General features: G+C 38.3%; 1 protein-coding gene across 2 annotated transcripts in view; it reads left to right on the forward strand.

Annotated features, from left to right (window-relative positions):
• FBN1 (fibrillin 1) overlaps window positions 1–15,659 on the forward strand; it is a 252,069-nt gene that overhangs the window by 132,976 nt on the left and 103,434 nt on the right. For both annotated transcript variants that reach the window (XM_030842674.2, XM_060294282.1), the window contains exons 10-16: window positions 1,605–1,784; window positions 2,419–2,559; window positions 4,292–4,411; window positions 7,404–7,529; window positions 9,163–9,285; window positions 12,529–12,651; window positions 13,745–13,897. In XM_030842674.2, the coding sequence (XP_030698534.1) occupies window positions 1,605–1,784; window positions 2,419–2,559; window positions 4,292–4,411; window positions 7,404–7,529; window positions 9,163–9,285; window positions 12,529–12,651; window positions 13,745–13,897 (966 nt within the window). The remainder of the gene's footprint in view (window positions 1–1,604; window positions 1,785–2,418; window positions 2,560–4,291; window positions 4,412–7,403; window positions 7,530–9,162; window positions 9,286–12,528; window positions 12,652–13,744; window positions 13,898–15,659) is intronic.

Consider the following 15,659-nt stretch of genomic DNA (forward strand, 5'->3'; position numbering starts at 1 on the left):
GTCATGAGTTAGACACGATCCTTGACTTCAGAGACTGCACAGTCTTAGTGGTAGAGAGTTGGTAGAAAGCAGGTAGCCAGGAAATGTTGGATATGGCACGTCCAGGTGATAATTCTATAAGGAAGATCACTGTGGTTTGACAACAGGGATTGTAGCATCCTGATTCAGGGAAGCAGAAACAATATATAAATCCTTTCCAAATACAGTCAAGTACTACAGAATCTTTGTGGGTTGAAATTCCAGAGAAACAATGCAGTAGGAGAATTCTCTGAAAACATAAACTTAACCTGAGTTGGAAATGTCAAGTATGATTGAAAAAGTTTTAGTAATGGACCAGAAAAACACAACAAGGTACGTGGTAGCTAGGTATGTTTAGCCAAATGTAAATGGACAGAAGGTCCCATGAGGTTGAAATATGACTACATTTCAGTACGACATATCACTGTGTCATAGAATAAGTCAGATTCTAGTCCACAAGGAAAATAAAAATACTAGCCTAATTGCTATTAATGGATGAAGCTAGTATAGAAAGTACCTATGGGAGAATCCCTGTGTGACAGAGGTAATAAAATAATCAACATTCTGGAAAGAGGGGAAAAAGAAATTTTAAAAATTATATAGTTTACTTTATAGAATGGAACTGTGACAAAATATGGCTATTTGTAGGAAACATGAAAATGAGTGGCTTTAAATGACGCCTATCTACTGATAACTCCAAAACTTAGCAGCAGCCCTGACTTCTTCTCTAGGCTTCAAACTCTCTTTTAAAACTGCTTTGTGACATCTCCATGTGGATGTCTGATATCTCAAAATTCATATGCTCAACGTATAGCTTTTACCCACCAAACCTGCTCCCATCACAGTTTTTCCCATCTCAGCAAACGGCACCAATGTCTACCCTGTTGCTCCACTGGAAAACTAGAAGTCATTCTTGATTTCCTATTCCCTCAGCTCTGACATTTACTCCTTCCCCAAACATAGCCCATTCATCTCTAAAATAATCTTCAAATGTGTTTACTTCTGTCCAGTTCCATCACTGGCTCCCTTGTCCAGCCATCCTTGTCTTGCCCTTGGTCTTCTGCAGCAGTCTTACCTCCCTCCAGTACAGTCTCCAAATGCCAGAGAGAATGATCTTCTGAAAATGTTCATCTGATCGTGTCCCACCCCTGCAGAAGACTACCAGTGACTTCCCAAGGCATATAAAATAAAATCCAAGCACTAAAAAGTGTGCTCTTCAGAGTCCTGTGGGATCCACAGGTGGGAAGACTGGGTGGAGATCATGGCATTTTATTCTATTCTTCCTTGAGGTGAATTTTGACATAGGTAAAGACTTCCTAGGTTTTAGGAGGGACATGTGGTACACACTCTGGGGAGTTTGTTTCCAGTTTTGAATTATTGTTCCAGTCTGGTTGCTGCTGTAGGTTTTAGGAATGCTGACTTGAGGGAAAAAAGCCAAGTCAGTTGGCTTTTTTCCTTTTCTCCAATTGACCTACGTGGTTTGATGATCAGTTCTATTCAAAATTTCTTTACAAAGTAAGGATGACTTCCATGGGCCTATGGCATATGCTACCCCTCAGCTGTTGTGTTGTGTTTTTTTTTTCCAGAGGATTTCAACAAGCTGTGCTCTGTCCCTATCGTAATTCCCGAGAGGCCAGGATATCCTTCCCCACCCCTTGGCCCCATTCCTCCAGTTCACCCTGTTCCTCCTGGCTTTCCTCCTGGACCTCAAATTACAGTCCCTCGACCACCAGTGGAATATCCATATCCATCTCGGGAACCGCCAAGTAAGAGCTCAAAAGTCATCTAATTACATTTCTTGCATTAATCAGGTTAACTTTTTTGTTGTTGTTTATGCTGTTTAAGTCATTAAGTAAGTTTAACCAATCCTTAAAGATTTCATTTACAGAGTGTAGTGTATAACTTTCTCAACTGGCCTATTGCATAAAGGAAAATGGGCAGTTTCATATTCTCCAGAGATTAATGTCCTTTTGCTATTGATGTTGTGGGAGAAATTTAAATCTGATTCACAGGATGAATTCATAGAGGAGGCATTAGATTACTCTTTGGGTTAAATATCATGCAAAGCAGTTTTGCAAATAGTTAAATGCCAGTAACTCACTGCCTTTGTTGCTTCCCTGCGCTCGAGGCCTGAGTGTGAGGCGGAGGGAGCGGTGGGGAGAAGCAGGCAGAGGAGCAGGCTACAGCGAGGCCGCGGTACCTGGCAGCGTGCGCCACGGTGCACAGGTGCTCTCTGTAGGCGAGCATGGAAACAAGCTCTGTTGACGCCAGGCAACCTTTGCCCAGAGTGTCCTCCTTCCTTTATGATTCAGCATCTTGCCCATTATCACTGGATTCAGTGCTGGTGGAAGATGCCCTAGTTAGACATAATTTTAATGGGGTTTTGTGTTATTCCTTCAGGGGTGTTGCCCGTCAACGTCACTGATTACTGCCAGCTGTTTCGCTATCTCTGTCAAAATGGACGCTGCATCCCAACTCCTGGGAGCTACCGGTGTGAGTGCAACAAAGGATTCCAGCTGGACCTCCGTGGGGAGTGCATTGGTACGTGATAGACCACTGGCTTGGCACCAAGAGGCTACTGCAGTGCTGTTTCATGACTGTAGAGGTTTTCTATGGCTGCTATAACACATTGTCTCAAACGTAGCGGCTTAAAACAACACAGATTTATTATCTTATATTTCTATAGGTTAAAAGTCCAACACGGGTCTTTCTGGGCTCAAATCAAGGTGTCGGCAGGGCTGCGTTCCTCTCCGAGGCTCTTGGAGAGCATCCATTTCTTTGCCTTTTCCGGCATCTAGAAGCCGTGTGTATTCCCTGGCTGAGGGCCTGTTTCTTCATCTTCAAAGCCAGCAGTGTAGCATCTTCAAATCTCGAACTCTCTGGTTCTCTCTTTGCATTCCTTCCAACACGTTTAAGGATCTTTGTGATTACATTGGGCCCATCTGTATATAATCCAGGAGGGACGGATTCCGCTGATTAGCAACTTAATTGCCCTTGCCGTGTAGCGTGTTCACAGGTTCTGGTGGTTAGGACATGAACGTATTGGGGGAGGGGCATTATTATGCCTACTGTAGTGACTTTTAACTTTCATTGTAAAACACATTCAAGGCATTGCTGGTAACTCTAACTTAAGCCATCCTATCGAAGCCTGACCATTAAAATAAAGCATTAGAAATATCCCCAAATTATGAAACTTTGCATGGTTTACTAATTTGAGTGGATAACTTACCAACAGTCTCTAGTGAGCAAGGAACTAAAGCAAGGAACTTTAAGTCGTTGATAAGGCAGTTAAGCTAGTGAAGGAAGGAAATGTAACACAAGGATAATTTGTTGGATTGGATAAGAACACCCAGTTGCCATCTAATTTTTTTAAAATAAACTGCTCTCTTAGGTCTATTATAAATCTCAATTCCAGTTATGAATCAGGCAGAAATAAGTAGTTCTTGGTTTCTCATGCTATATAGTTTCCAGGTGATATGAAAGCCCCTTCAAATAGCTTGTTAAGAGCTTGTTCAAGTAGCTTGTTCAAGTAGCTTCAATCCTGAGAGGTCATCCAGAGCTGGGTAGGAAAGGCGAAAGGAACGTCTCGCTCAGGGTTGTGAGATCAGACTTGCATCTGCCACAAGAAGCATGTGACTTCGGACAAGTGGGTTATCTTCCATAAGCTTTAGCTTCTTCATCTTCACAAACAGAGGAATAAAAACCAGTTTACCTGTAAGTAAACTGATAGCTCTAAATGAGTGTAAAACTAGTGGGAGCCTGTCTAGGGGCGGACTGGAGGTGGTAGCAGCCTTGATGGTGGGTGAGAATTGCCCTTTAAACAACAACAGCTTCACGGTTTGTTGTAATATTCATCGCGGAACTGAGAAAGGAATGCTTAGATATGGTTAGGTCTTCTTTTCATTGAAAAATTGAGCTTCAAGAGACACTCAGAATTCTGTCCAGAAGCCACTTCTGAAATATTAGTCTGTTTGATTCCCTTATGTCAGACCCAAGGAAGAGAAAATGTTTATTGGCTTGGAGTGTTGAGTTGCTGTGTATTTGGCATTTTTCTCTGAAAAATGACACAGGAAAATAATACATTCTAACTGCTCAACCAGTTAAAGTGGCCGGTGACACCGTTATTGTAGTGGAAAGAAAAAAGATCTTTTCATTATGCTATTTATTTCTTAAAAGGAAAGTGTTTTAGCGTGTAAAGGAAACCAGTAAAATGGTCTTGGAGTTATGAGTTACTGCGATCTAATGTCTTACTGAAATATACTGTGTTTTGCAGATGTTGATGAATGTGAGAAAAACCCTTGTGCTGGTGGCGAGTGTATTAATACCCAGGGCTCCTACACCTGTCAGTGCCGACCTGGCTATCAGAGCACACTCACCCGGACAGAATGCCGAGGTACGTGTGGTCCTAGCTTGGCACGTCGGACATGTATGCTAAGTAAGGAGTTGGCTCTGAAGGAATTCCGTGGAGTCTGAATAACCCTTGTCGGGAGAGGCTAATATGGTCCCATTGCTTTTTTGCACTTAATTCCAGAAATTGTTACTCTGAAGGATAGCATCATACGATCTGGCAAACATTCAAGTTATTTTAAAAGATGTTTCTGTGCCTGTGGGAATATCTTCTTTTCACTTCCTTTTTTTTTTTTGCCTCATCACTATATTGTCTTAACTTTTAATCTGAGAGCTAGGGAATGGGGTTGTCCTTTGTTGACACAGAAACTGAGAAATGTTTCAGGTGAAATTTTACGCAATTAATTGCTTCATGGAAAGGCCTGAAGGATAAGAAGTGCCTGTAAGTTCTTGCTGCTTATTTCGTGGAGTCAGCGGCAGCATCACCTGGGAGCCAGTTGGAAATGCAGCATCTCAGGTCCCACTTGAGACCTGCTGAATCAAAATCAGCATTTTAACAAGATCTTCCAGGGACCCTTACGCATGTGAAAGTTTGAGAAGCACTGCTATAAAGTTTCCTCACAAAAATTTCCCTTCCGATTTGTTTATTAATTGACTTATTAAGCCACCCAATATACCTCTTATTGGATGACTTTGATATACTGAGTTTCTGAGATAGAAATAATTAAGATATGCGCCCCACCTCAGGGGACTCAAATATCTAAATCTCTATAAGTTGGGCACAGAATGATGTGTTATAATTGATCAGTAAAGCCAGATAAAAGCAACAGAACTCTGTTGAAATTAAATACAAGGGAAGATAGGGAGGTTTGTATCACTTTAAAAATTTGTCAGCCATTAATGAGTTAATTTTATTTGCCTCTTTTAGCAAAAGTCCTTCATATTAGTTGAAGGCATACAGATGTTTTTATTTTTTATTAGTGACTGTTTTCAAAATCTTTGAATTTGGTTCTGACTTAGGGATTTCTTGCCATCAGTGTATTTGAGTACACCGCTTATAAATGGCAATTTTGAGCAGAAAAACCTGGAGCACAGCATTTCAATCTGTTAATATTTCTATTAATGGCCTACTTACTGAATTACAAATATAGTTTGAGTTTTTAACTGAGTTTAGAACCTGCTTTATAACTACTGTTTAAAATAATCAGCACGTACAAACAGTATACGAGGCATTTTGCAATCGTGGAAGATAAACCGAAACCAGTGTTTCAGAAGACAGCACTACTAAATAAGCAAATAGAAGACATTCTTGAGAGTACTCAGCTGCGGCAAGGGCCCGTCAGTGTAGGTGCATGTTATTGCCATCACTCTGAGACTTAGTTTATTAGAGACTGAAGGTTACCTAAAAGCCTCAAGCACTGTCTTCTTTAAGAGCTAGTGCGAAGTTTAGCCCAAGCACAAGAAGTTGATAACGTGATCACATTTGTGGGTAGACGAAAGTCGCCACAGAATGGTCAGAAAGGCTGTATACTTAGCTGAGAAGGACACGAGAAACTGAACAGAGGGGACAGAAGAAACATACAGAAACACGGTAGAGACGTTGAATGGCAAGCTTTTCATTTCTTTTTGTAAGGCAGCAGGAGCCCGAATGGCATTTTCAAATTAGTGAGGAGAGAAAAAGCTGAACTCTTTATCCTGTTGATTTTATCCTTGGGCCTCCATAGATTATAGAATGCTAAAAAAAAATAGTAGATTATAAAATCTTAAAAAAAAAAAAGTCTGCAGAAGAATATGCAGCTTTTACTATTTTTTGGAGTGTGGAGCAGGTCAGATTTTAGTAAGGATTAAGAAATAAATGAGAGAGAAAAAGATTGTAGGTTGTTGGCACAAAGATCAGACAGAAGAAAAGCCCAGACTGCTTCAGCTAGTCCAATGACTCGTGTGGAAACCACTGCTGGATCTGCCCAGAAAGAAAGTGCGTCTGAGGGTCAACCACAAGACACCGTGCAGACACAGGGTAGACAGAATAACCAGTATGCCATGAATGCACATTCTTGTCGTCCAAAGGATGTTTAGGGCTCTTATACCCAGGCACATGGCCTCAACTCTGCATGGGTAGGTCTGCTCCCATCCAACTCTGCTCAGTGCCCTGGCCTCTATCTCCTGGGGAATAAGCCCTGGCAAAGGTTGTACGCTCTGTAGACAAGGTGGTTTGTGTTCATCCTTTTTGATGTTCATCCAGGCATGTAGCCTAGAAACTGAGGGGAATAGATAATCCAGGGTAACTCGTTGTGCACTTTAGGTTAATTACTCATCTTTAAATGAGAGATCAGATGCGGGTTATTTGAGTTATTGTCATTTTTAATACTTCCATATCATGCTCTGTTGTTTACTTTGGCATACTATTAAACATGAAAGAAAAAAGGGGAAATGCCCCCATAGTACCAATATTTTGTTTGTTAGAATACTCATAAAGTTATAAAAGAGACTAAGAATATATAAACAAATAAAACTGTATTTGCACCAGAACTGCCATAAGGAAGGTAGACATTTCAGAGTCAAAATGATTGACGGTTTTCAGATGGAATTAGGTTTTTAAATTGTTTTTTTTTTAATGGCATTTCTGTTTAACTGTTCTGATACAGTGAACATCAGATCTGCCTTTTGATCATGTCTTAAAAGACACCAGCCAAAGTTCATTGTAAATAATGATATATACTGGCTCATTGAATTACCTAGGAAAATGGTGAAAAAGAACCTATTTTGTTTACAGAACTGAGATTTAGGGAGTCTTCTTAGAAAGTAAAGTTAAACCGAATGCTATTATGTTGGCATTTTTTTCTTTCACATGTCTTTCAAACTTTTATTAGTAACCCTAAATTTTATATTATTTAATACTGAGTTTATGTTGAAGAATATTATTTAGTAATCAAAACCCAAGACTAAGATCATGAGTTTAGAGATGGTGAGAGGAAGAAATAAAATAATTTAAAATCCCCTAAATAAAGCTATTTCTTCCTTTTCGACTTCGATTTTAGACATTGATGAATGTTTACAGAATGGCCGTATCTGCAATAACGGACGTTGCATCAACACAGATGGCAGTTTCCACTGTGTGTGTAATGCAGGATTTCATGTTACGCGTGATGGGAAGAACTGTGAAGGTAATACAGTGTAATAATAATTACAGTATAATCGTGTCATTCCCCTATTCCATTGCAGTTTCAGTATCAAAAGTCTTTAACAAGGCCAAGTCAAACATTGAGTGAAAGGTCAAAGTATCAAATGTATATTCACCTATTGTTATCTGGGAGGATGCCTAACTTTCAACAGTATTAGTTCCTTTAATTCACATTTGTGTGAGTCAAATAACATTGTAAATATAGGAGCAGAGCTTGCTATTTAAATATTCCTGGTGACGAAACTTTTGTAGCATAAATCATTACTTCCAAATTTTATGCAGTCAGAATTTGTACATTAAAAAAAAATAGGACACACCTAATCTCATATATTCTTCAGTCACTTATAATCCTTTTGTTTCAAGTGTCTGTAGTAATGAAATATTACTAAGGAGTATCTGAAAATGTAAAATTTGAGAGAAATGTTGGCGAGAGTCAGCCCTTTATATTGCCTCTTGAATTAATCACCTCACTTTGAATTGGGCTGTGTTTCATTTTGTCTTTTTCCCTGCCTTTTCTCCCCTAAATTGAAAATGTGACAATTATTGATGAGTTTCCACTTCTCAGACCTTTAGCAAAAAATGAAGAATGCTCCTTATCATCTTTCCCAAAGTCTTCGGGAAAGATCCCAAGAATCTATTCATACATTAAAGGAATTTCAAAATTGTTCTTAGAAACATTTTTGGCAGAATATTATCTCAGTGATTCAATTCAAAGACTTAATGCCAAAATTCCCAGTTGGGATAGAGTCTTGTTTAAAAAAGAAAAAAATCATAAATTACTTCGGTCTGACTAAAGCCCGTAAGTGAAAACACACTGTGTCTAGAAGAGCAAGTGCCTCCTAAGACAGCTGTAATATTAAATAAAATAGCTGATGAATTTAAAGAAATACCTGTATGCTCAAGGGATCCTAAAGGTTAGCTGTCATGGCTATACTCTATAGTCAAGTCTTGCATTTTACAAATACATTTTTCCTATCCTTATTTAAAATTGCTTCAAACTGCAAGCAGTTCTCTGGCTTCTACTTTTTAAAGAATCAAGAAGTAGCCTAAATACATTTCCTCATTCTTAGTTTCGATTTTGTTTTTATTTTCAGTATATTAGAAGTAATGTGGATCTGTAAATATAACCATCAGGCTGTTTACACACCTTTCAGTTTGTAAACTGCTCTTCCTAAAAAGAGCCTTGGTAGCTTTTATTGAGTTAAATTTCATATATATATTTATATGAAAAATATATTTATATGAAATTTCATAGATATATATTGAGTCTAATACATATACATGTGTATATACATATACACATATACGTGCATATACAGATTACAAATATACGTATATGCTTGTGTAAGTATATATGTATATATATACACACATGTCCTAAAATAAATTTAGCCCTATAGTTTGCATGCACATGTCAAAAATTGAGAACTTGAGATACGTATTTCATATGGCCACTCTTCTCTTTGTAAGCTATAATTTGGATGAAAATTAACCTTAGACAATAATAACAAAAAAGTAAAGAAATGTGACGAAACAGAATTATATTGATCCAGGTTGGCTTCCTTTGTAAGCTTACTCCTCTGGCCATAAGAAAATATATCCTTTGTATTTTTCAGATATGGATGAATGCAGCATAAGGAATATGTGCCTTAATGGAATGTGTATCAATGAAGATGGCAGTTTTAAATGTATTTGCAAACCTGGATTTCAGCTGGCATCAGATGGGCGTTATTGTAAAGGTTTGTGCTATAAAACTCTAAATCATATTCTTCACCCGTTTTTTCTCCTCTCTACATTGCTTAGAGCTACCACCTTTCCTTATTGATTCTCCCTATTTAAAGTACCCCTAACTCTGTACTAAGAAACCTGACTGGAACTCCTTCTTAAGTCCAGCCATCCAGAGAGCTACGATTTATGCCCAGAAGGCTGTTCTTACTTCAGAAAGAGTGTTTGGTGTCTTCTCAAAGGAGCCTGATAGGCTCCATAGCAAATGAATGAGAAGCTGAACTACCATTTGGACTACCAACAGCTGTGAGCATCTTTTTAAATAAGCTGAGTTCTGCCTCTTCCTTGCAGTTGAGGAATAATGACAGTTGGCTTCTTGACGGCTGTCATTTGCCACCTCTTACATCTCCACCTGGACAAAATATTGTAGACTCTTATTGCGGTGATCTCTTCTTCATAATTTCCTCCAGATACCTTAAGAAACACAATTTATTTAAGCTTTATCAAATCACAGAAGCAAAAAAGAGAAACAGGATTAAGCAGAAGAAATACAGGAACCAGGAGCCATTATTTAGCTTTGTGACTTTTGAAATAATCTTATTGCTCCAAGTAGTGAAGCAAAATGAAGATTTTTATTTGTGCTGTTGAGAATTGGGGTCCTGAGAAGAGTTATCGGGAGATAACTGGAGTTATCAGGAGAAGAAGTTAAATTTGTGCTTAGTGTCTCTGCCTCATGCGGTCAAGGATGAGTAATTATTGCCCTTGTGTCCAAGATCTGAGCTGCAACCAGACTTCTCAAGGAACCTCATACTCAAAATAGATCCAGGGAATCTGCTAAAATATGACACTCAAAACCATAGTTTCAGATGTAGAAGGTAGAGAGAGCATCAGGCTCTTCAAGATGGAGAAGGCAAGAAAAAGTCCTATGGTGCCTCTTCTCTGGGTGCCCTTGTATTAAGTCCTTGTATTAAGTCTTCAGCGTGATGTGTATTTTCTCTAGGCTTAAAAGAGCTTCTAGCCCTTGGTTGTTTACCTACATTCTCTATGACCTTCACATAAATAGCTCTTAATATCATGGAAATCTGCCTTCACAGCAAGAGAAAGGTTTTTTTGTTTGTTTGTTTTTTGTTTTCAAATTTGAAGTAGGAAATTGGTTTCCATGCTCTTGAGCTATGTGTTGGGAGGAACTTATAGTTGGGGAGACAAGATTAACGCATGGAAATGTTAAGACAGCATACAACAAAGCACCAAATTGTGCAGATTAAGTGCTGTACAAGTGAAAAAGAAAGGGGAAGGGAATGATTGCTGGAATATTTGGAACTAGGCTTCCAAACAAAATAACAGAAGGAAATGTGAAAGTCCCTTTGTGAACAGAACTTTTCTGAGAACACACACTCCTCTCTCTTACCTATGCACAGAGCATGCTAAGATTCACTTTCAGTACCTATAGGCTGCCAGTGACCCAGGCCACAGACTCTTAAGGGTGGCCAATAGATAATGCTGTTGTAACTATTTCAGAAGATATTATGACCTCATAGGTGAAGCCCGGTTTTGCAACTGTTCGCAATCAGTGAACTAGTATCTTATTGATAAATGGATTGTTCCAGTCATTTGAAAGTGCCTGATGATTAAAAGTCTGCTCTGACTTTAACATTCTGGCTTAAGAATCAGAGCTGGAGAGAAAGAGAGGGGGGAAATGCTCCATATTCTTACCTGTGTCGTCTTTATTCTGATGTATAGAGAAGACGGAATACACACACTTGTAGTAAGAATAAAGGAAGAAAAAAGAAAAACATTTCTTGTATGCTGAATTTCTTTTCCATCATTTTTCTCTTGATATCATGGGATAAGATTTTCTCTTCATGCTGAACACTTGGTTCTGATCCCACAAAGATGTAACTGTTCAAAGCTGAATGAACAATGCTAATTTAATCGCTACAGTTAACTAATCTGATGAACAGCCTGGTCTCCCTGATCACTCTCTGAAGGTGGAGGCCACTCACTTTGAGCAACGCCCTCTGGATCTATGTTCCATCGCTGTCCCCAGTAAAAAACCTTTGGATTACATTTCAGGCTGTAGTCACCACTGTTTTACTGTAGATCTCGATTTGAACAAAAAGGTGACCTGAATAACTGAACCAGTTTGAGTTCACGTATTTAAATGTAACTGCTGTTTTAAAATACAATCTGTACACGGAATCTTGGACCATCTGAATATATTTTGTGCCAGATAACACAAGCTATGTAAAACGCAGAGGTGTTTCAGTCTCAATTTGCCTTTTTAAGGTCAGAAGAAAGGAAATATTCACCTACACCAGTTGTATATTATAAAAGGAGTTGTTATAAAACGACTTGTTCCTAAGTGTTATATGTTTTCCAAAACAGTTTTGGTACCATTTCTGTTTCCATGTTGGAAATAGAACATGTTTGGTACCATGTTCAGGGGGAAAAGTATCTGCTATTATTAGTATGTGCCCAATAAAATCTTTTACCAGGCCTCCCTAAGCTTACACATACGATACTATAAAATATTTGTAATGCTTAAGAGAGACTTTTCTTTGCTGGGTTCCAATTGCTTACAGTGCTGTTGTTGGCTAGGAGTTGTCATCAAAATCATCTATATTCATTTTCTGTTCCTTTTTTATGGTGTTCCATCCAGGCTTTAGTTCTGTGTCTCCTCATGCCATTCTAATTTTCCCAGAGAGTTAAGGCATGAGTGATACTGGAATGGACACCAGTCTGGGTGTTGGATGCCAAAAGGAGAAGCTTCCTGCCCAGGCCAAAGATGTAGTTTATTATCAAGCTAGATTTCTGACAGTCCTGGAAAAATTGCCATGTGAAACATTACACAAGACCCTTTGTCTTTTAGCTGTCACTTTCCTTCTTCTTCCAATTCTGTTTTTGCCTTTGTGATTCTTACATTGGATAAAAAAAAAAAAAAAAATCTCAGGAGAATGTTATTGAAATAGCTTTCTATGGAAAAGAAATAAACTCAGACAGTTTATCTCTCTCCATTTTTGTTCCTTTTCTCTCAAAGGAAAATGAAATGCATCTCACTGAGCTTTTATTGTTGACGCTGCATATTATTGTAAATCTTCCCTATTTTCAAGTCTTAGAACTGTAAATATGTTATGTCTTTAGATAAAGTCACTTTATTTTTTTTTCTCTTTTTTTTTAACATCTTTATTGGAGTATAATTTCTTTACAACGTTGTGTGAAGTCGCTTTATTTTTAATAAGTGCTTTTCCCCACCACAGATATTAACGAGTGTGAAACACCTGGGATCTGCATGAATGGGCGTTGTGTCAACACTGACGGCTCCTACCGATGTGAATGCTTTCCTGGACTGGCCGTTGGTCTGGATGGACGTGTGTGTGTTGGTAAGGTTAAAGCCGTAACTAGATGTACGATAGAGATCCACCCTCTATCAGTCAATAAAATCCGTCAATAATAAATGTACTTGACTGTAGCAGATATGATACAATTAATATTTGTGGGGCAACAAACCAACAGGGTCAGTTCTTTTCTTGTATGACATGGATATTAGTTTAAGGCATAGAAAGATGAGCTGAGATCAATGAAAACCAAGGGAATCCCCACCTCTCCTTCTCCCTTGTCTTTCCTAATCACCTAACTGTCCTCAATTTTCTCCAACCCTCCTTTGTTGATAATGGTCTTTGAAATTGACCTGTATGTGCCCATTATCTCATGGTGAACATTTCATTTTCATCTAGGGAATTAAATGTTCCAAGGGAGGTATAGAATGCAAAGGAGGATATGGATAAGTAAGAAACTTATATGATAATAGTTTTATGTGGCTTTATAAAGAGTTTGAGATTTGTTGATAAATAGATACAAAGTTTTTCCAAATTACTTTTAAGAAAGGTAGTCGGTAGACCCTTTGAATTGGGAGAGGATTGGACATAGCTGGAAATCCCCTCCTGGTGGTAAAGATGATACTGCTTAGTTAGACCAATATCTGCAGATTTGTATAAATGAACCTTTTACAGATTAAACATCCTCCTTTTTGAAAGTACATCTAATTCAGATATTCAATAATTGCATGTTTATTTTGAGGTCATCTGTATTTCTAATAAAGATCTTATTTATCATAAGGTGAGATTGAATGGTCATCCATCATTCATTCAACATTTATTAAGTGCCTTCTCTGTACACTCCTGGGGAAGAAAAAAATGAGTGAGGTATAATCCTAGCCCTTAAGGACCTCACAGTTGGGTAAACCATAATAGTCCCTAGAGAACCGGAAGAGGCTAGTAATTGGTTTCCAGTGCTTGGAAGCTGAATGCAGAATGATTTGTTTCGTTTTGTTTTCTATTGGGACCTAATACCAGAGGCATTCTCTGTGAGTTAGAACAGGGACAATGGCTAAATAAAACCAGCTTCAACTTTGACCTGGGGGGTTCCCATCTGTTTGAAGCGATAGTATGATGACAGATGCTTCTTCCTGTGTAGACACACACATGCGGAGCACATGCTACGGTGGATACAAGAGAGGCCAGTGTGTCAAACCCTTGTTTGGTGCTGTTACCAAATCTGAGTGCTGTTGCGCCAGCACCGAGTATGCTTTTGGGGAACCTTGCCAACCGTGTCCTTCACAGAATTCAGGTATGTGGTGTCACGGGGATGCCCTAGTACTCCCAGCCTTCCGCCACCATCTGCAGTCTTTGCATTTTTGGAAGTCACGGGGGAAGATTGCGTCTGCTCTCCAGGTGCGCCATGTACCTTGCTGGGGTCTTGGCAGGCGCTGCTCAGCCTCTGCTCAGCTGTTCCTCACAGGCCCAGCCATCACTTGGATTAGGCAGCACATTCATGCCTCCCATCTGAACCCCTCCACCTCCGTAATAGTCATGCTCTTTAGGGTGTGTGCGACTTGCCTTGTTTTCTACAGTAGCTTCACAGTGTTTACATTTTGTAGGAACTATTATAAAAGCAGGATGCTACCGAGTGTAAAAGTCAATAATTTTCAGATGACCTGAAGGTTTCCAACTTTTTTCCAAAAGGCCATTTGTGAATTTTGTTCACATCCTTCGGGCTGCTTGAGGGTGTGCTTTTCCTAAATGATTTTATTCAACTCTAGGGAAAAAGTGTTTTTCTCAATTTGAGTGACATGGCATAGTGAAAAGAAAACTTGTCAGTGAGTCAGAATTCTGCTCCCCAGCCGCAGGCAGACACATTACTTAATTGGAGGTTCAGTTTTTTGTGGATTTTTGTTTATTTAGGAATTTTTCTCACCGAATTTCAAAAGGATTTGAGATGGCTTCCATTAGTAAACAATTATGGAATAGAATAATATGGAAAAGGGATCTTCATTTTTTTCATCTACAAAATGAATTGTCTTAGGTAATCCAGAAGATCCTCTCCAGTTGTAAATTATTTCTGTTTGTAAGGCAAGAATAGTTTATTGAAATGAAAGCAATAGACTGTCAACATTTGAATGTAATTTTAAGGTAGCTTGACAGTTGACTTCTAATGTCCTAAAATAGAATAAGTCCTAATATTGAAAACGTGTAGCTCTGATTGGTTGGTTTACCTCTAAGATTCAGTTAGTTCATTTCTGGCCTAGATACTATCTATTAAACACGAGCTCACAATTTTTAAACATTTGCCATTTTGAAAATGATAATATTTGCAATCAGACAGAAATTAAAATGTATTATGAGAAGTTAGAGAAAGTTAAGTAGAAGACTTTAAAAGTCTTTAAAATGGGGGAATGCCAGTTAAAGAAAGAAAGCTTTATTCTGGATGACTGCTTCACCCAGTCATTTCATATATGATTACTAACAATTAAATATATGTTTGCAATAATACTTCGATTATATAGTATACAAATATAATTCTATCTAAAAAGATACTTCCACACAACTTTATAGTTGTATATTATTAATATCATCCTTTTAAAGTAAAGTTTGTTACTTTAATTTTTCAAAGTACTTTCCTTGCATACTTTGAATTTACAAGATAGATGGGTATCCTAAAAACTGGTACAAGGATATAGGTGATTTGTCCGTGTCTTGAATGAGTAGAATAGCCAAAGCTTAGAATCCAGGATCCTTGGTGCATATAGTTTTTTGTTTTTACATTTTCCTCTGGCCCCCAATTACATCTCCAGAGAATTCTTATGCTACATAGGAAAATGAAATTAAAAAGATGACCCAAAGAAACCAAATTTCTTTAAGCAGTAAAGCTTAAAGAGAGTTACATTTTGAAGCTCAGTTCTACTACCTTCTGTTTTATATTTGAATCAGTTTACACAAAAGTGGTCCACATGTGGAAATAGTTCCATCCCGTTTGGTTTCTCCACCTCTCTGAGAGATGAAAATGCCAAATCATGAAGGATTGAAATGTAGGATGTCCCTTATTTCAGGAG

Source organism: Globicephala melas, chromosome 2, assembly GCF_963455315.2.
Source record: "Globicephala melas chromosome 2, mGloMel1.2, whole genome shotgun sequence".
Lineage (NCBI taxonomy): Eukaryota > Metazoa > Chordata > Mammalia > Artiodactyla > Delphinidae > Globicephala > Globicephala melas.